Here is a 4403-nt window from a genome sequence, read left to right as displayed (position 1 = left end):
GCGATGTCGGGGCGGCAGATTAGGGGTTAATAAGTGTAAGATTAGGGGTGTTTAGACTCGGGGGTTCATGTTAGGGTGTTAGGTGTAAACATAAATTTAGTTTCCCCATAGGAATCAATGGGGCTGCGTTACGGAGCTTTACGCTGCTTTTTTACAGGTGTTAGGCTTTTTTTCAGCCGGCTCTTCCCATTGATGTCTATGGGGAAATCGTGCACAAGCATGTACAACCAGCTCACCGCTGACTTAAGCAGCGCTGGTATTGGAGTGCGGTATGGAGCACAATTTTGCTCTACGCTCACTTCTTGCCTGTTAACGCTGGGTTTATAAAAACCTGTAATACCAGCGCTGTAGGTAAGTGAGCGGTGACAATAACGTGCAAATTAGCACCGCACCCCTCATAACGCAAAATTCGTAATCTAGCCGAAAATTAGACACTATTATAATATGTATGAACAAGCAGCTTCTATTCAAGACACCCAGACTACCGTTCAAAAAACATGGTTTTATTGGATAATGTACAATACAACAGAATAGCAACTAAATGAGAGCATTTGAAGATGATAGTGGGGAACGGGAATTCACTCAGCGAGAAATAAGATGGAGAGTAGGATCCGGTGGTCTGGCAAAGAAACTCAATCATCTAGAAAGATAAGATAAGCATCTATTTTACTTCTTTCTTTTTTTTCTTATATAATCTCTTTAATACTATTTTGCCCTTTTTCTCTTTCTCAATAGACCTAGGGAAAGATCGAAGTAAAGTTGATGGGATATAGTTTTTTTTTCAGTTAAATGATCTTTATTAGAAGGCCATGCGTTGCCTCCGATACAGTACTTCAACTTACTGTACATTTACTTGTGAAAACACTGGCTGCATTTTCTAGTACAAAAAACTAAAATTGCTTCAGGAATGTAGAGAAAGTCAACTTAAATAGTGAAAGTGCGCCATAGTCGTTGCTGCACGGCAGTCATTTCTGCATTTTCTGAAGAGACTTAAATAACTATCCTGTCATTGTAACACAATATAAAGAGCAAGAATGGAAAAATAAACAAAATAAAATACATTTACTTAACATGTTACTGGGGAGGAGGGTATGTGTTGGTCATTGGATAACCTACCATTGGGCCAGCCTGTGTATTGACAGGTGCAGTTGGATAACCATATGCTTGTTGGTTCATCCCATTCTGCATGGTTGGAAACTGTTGTGGTTGTGGTGGTTGTTGAGGGGCGTTAAATCCATTTTGGAATGTACCAGGTTGTGTGCCAGTCTGGTTACCAGCTCTGAAACCTGTCTGCGTTGTATTTGTACCATATCCATTGCTGAAGGAGTTGTTGTTTCCAAAATTGTGATTTCCAAAGCCATTTGGCTTGTTAAAGTCTCTTTTGCCAACGAACCCACGGTCATAATTTTCCCTATTATCCCACCCACCCCGCTTGCCTGTAGAGTATCTGTCACGACGATCATTCATGCCTCTGCCTCTGAAGCGCCCTCTGTCCTCAACAAGCTGAAGCAGCTTTGGGTTGATAGTTTGATTTGCTTCTCTAAGTACAGACACCAGGTCGTTTACTTGTTTTATGTTGTTGGGTGTAAAGAAGGTATATGCTGTGCCCGTTTTGCTACTGCGGCCTGTTCTTCCAATGCGATGGATATAGTCCTCAGAGGAGTTAGGATAGTCATAATTGATGACAAATTTCACATCTTCTACATCTAGACCTCTAGAAGCAACATCAGTAGCAATCAGGATAGGTGATTTTCCATGTTTGAACTCATTTAAAACCCAGTCACGTTCCTATTGACTTTTGTCACCATGGATTCCCATTGCAGGCCATCCATCTCTTCTTAACCGGTGTCTAAGTTCGTCACATCGCCTCTTTGTTTCTACAAATACTATGGTCTTGTTTTCTTTTTCACTCATTATTTCTTCCATCAGACGAACAAGCTTGTCATCTTTTTCCCCGTCATTACAAACATCTACAATCTGAAGGATGTTGTGATTTGCACTTCCAGGGCACCAATGTTAATGTGAATGTAGTCTTTTAACAAGTCCTCTGCAAGCTGTCTCACTTCTTTGGGCCATGTTGCACTCCACATGAGGGTTTGGCGATCCGGCCGTATCTGATCAACTATTTTTCTAATCTGTGGTTCAAAACCCATATCAAGCATTCTGTCAGCTTCATCAAGCACCAGGTATGTACATCTGTTCAAATTGGTTTTTCCAGCTTCCAAGAAGTCAATTAACCGGCCAGGTGTAGCAATGCATATTTCAACACCTCTTTCCAAGTCACGAATTTGTGGCCCTTTAGAAGCTCCTCCATAAATACAGGTGGACTTCAAACGACAAGCTCTACCATATTCTGCTGCGACTTGCTGTACTTGTTGAGCCAATTCTCTAGTTGGTGCCAGCACCAGGAGAATTGGCCCATCCCCTCGTTGCAGGAAAGGTTGATGATTTATGTGGACAATTCCAGGGAGCAAGTAAGAAAGTGTTTTTCCAGATCCAGTCATGGCAACACCAACCATATCCAGGCCACTGAGAGCTACTGGCCAACCCTGGCTTTGGATTGGAGTTGGTTCAGTGAAGTTCTGTCGCTTAATAACTTCCATGATGTTTGCTGGAAAGTCTGCTTCATGGAAAGCCAGAAGAGGTTTAGGACAGTTGCGACCTCTAACAGTGACCTCCTTACTTCTTCTATACTGTTCAACTTCTTGCAGTGTACGCCTTGACAGATCTGGAGCTTCTTGATAGAAGTTTTTTTCAAACTTTGGGAGTTCATCCAGGTTCCATTTCTTCTTCATAAGCCTATCACCAGGATTTCCAAACTTGCCAGGATTTCCAAATTTGCCAGAGGGACCACCTCTACTACCTCCAAAGCGAGGTGCACCACCTCTGTCACGACCGCGATCTCTATAGTTGTATCCAGGCATTTTAGGAATAATGTTGGCGGTCGGTAATAACCAAATTAAATGTGAAAACTTGGTGTTCAGGTATACTTAAATACTGAGTGATCGAAGTAAAAAGGGATTTAAGGGTGTTACAAGGAGAACCTGTAGAAAGAGGACGTATGGGGAGGGGATGTCGCAGGAAGGGGAGATGGGATATAGTTTAACAATCATATCTATATACTATGCCATACATTTTTAAGGGAACATCCCAACTTTTTACTAGAATTCCTGATTAAGAAATAATGTATCTGAAGGTTTGTGTATGACGGTTAGGAATAATCAGTATTGATTTTGTAAACCACAAACTTATTTGCCTGTATTCATCCTTTTTTTGGGATTGTTTCTCTTTAGATTTATTTTCTCTTCTTTATGTGAACTCAATAAAAATTATTTCAACATAAATATTGACACAATAAGTCTAAACTTTTAGGGCTTGATTTATCATGTGTCGAGCGGACATGATTCGCTATAGTTAATCATGTCCTCTGGACATTGCTAAATGCAGACAGCTTACGCTGTCCGCATTTATGATTGCACAAAATTTCACAAGAAATGTTAGTGCAAATGCTGCCCCCTGCTCACTGGCGGCTAATTGGTCACTAGCAGGGGCTGTCAATCACCTTTTAGATGGTGGAGAGGTTAAGGAGCAGCGGTCTTACACAAGAGAAGTATTAATTGCATGAGTGAGATGAGTTTATGTTAGGTACTTAGTACTTACTTGACCATGCCGCAGCGACAAGCACTTATCTTCTGCAGCAGTGGTGGCTGAGGTATTGAGCAGACAACCTTGTTCTTACCTTTTATCTGCTTTCAGCTCTCCTGTATGGTGTTGCAACAACCTTGTACCTACCTTGTTACCTGAATCCTGCTGTACCAGTTGCACCTACCTGGGATCCGAGTACATCTTGAACAAGTGCTCAATTGATATTATCGTACTTACTGTAGAATATCTCCAGAAGGAGATCGATGTGTTAAAGGAGTCGATTGCAAAGCTGCAAGAGGAAATTCGTCAATCGTTACCGATAGAAGCCTTTGACAAGCTGATTTTGGAGGATTGGAAAATCGGAATATGCTGGCTGATCTTCGTAAAACTATTGAAGAGCGTAAAAGAATAAAGTTCAACAGGGATGTACAAGACTATTCATCCAATAGGGTCTATCGTTGGATCTATGACCCTCAAGAATGGGAGCGTAACGTCACTTCCGGTTTTAGCAGACGAAGACAACAACAACGCCATGGCAGTTCATCAGGCAGCAGCTCGGATTCGATGGATTTTTCCCACAGCGAGGGGAAGGAGGCCGCAAGCACCGCTGCTCACAAAAAGTCTGTTCACAACAAAGCACATCAGAGACCCCAGCAGATGGACACGTCTCAGCCACGGAGGGCAACACGCTCTCACAACAAAACATAGTGGTAAATATTTCTGACTATCCACTGAGTGAGAGTGAATCTACAGTCTCG

The 4403-nt window shown here is 42.0% G+C and overlaps 1 protein-coding gene across 1 annotated transcript; it reads right to left on the bottom strand.

Annotated features, from left to right (window-relative positions):
- Nucleotides 1-773: 773 nt before the first annotated feature.
- LOC128656346 (probable ATP-dependent RNA helicase DDX5) lies at nucleotides 774-3075 on the bottom strand. The gene is given in 2 exon segments (XM_053710197.1): nucleotides 774-2000; nucleotides 2003-3075. Coding segments are annotated over 2 exon segments (1848 nt in total). The 5' UTR covers nucleotides 2925-3075; the 3' UTR covers nucleotides 774-1074.
- Between the last annotated feature and the right edge of the window lie 1328 nt (nucleotides 3076-4403).

The sequence above is a fragment of the Bombina bombina genome, chromosome 4 (genome assembly GCF_027579735.1).
Source record: "Bombina bombina isolate aBomBom1 chromosome 4, aBomBom1.pri, whole genome shotgun sequence".
Lineage (NCBI taxonomy): Eukaryota > Metazoa > Chordata > Amphibia > Anura > Bombinatoridae > Bombina > Bombina bombina.
The sequence above is the reverse complement of the archived record's forward strand: the minus strand, read 5'-3'. Positions and strand labels throughout refer to the sequence as shown.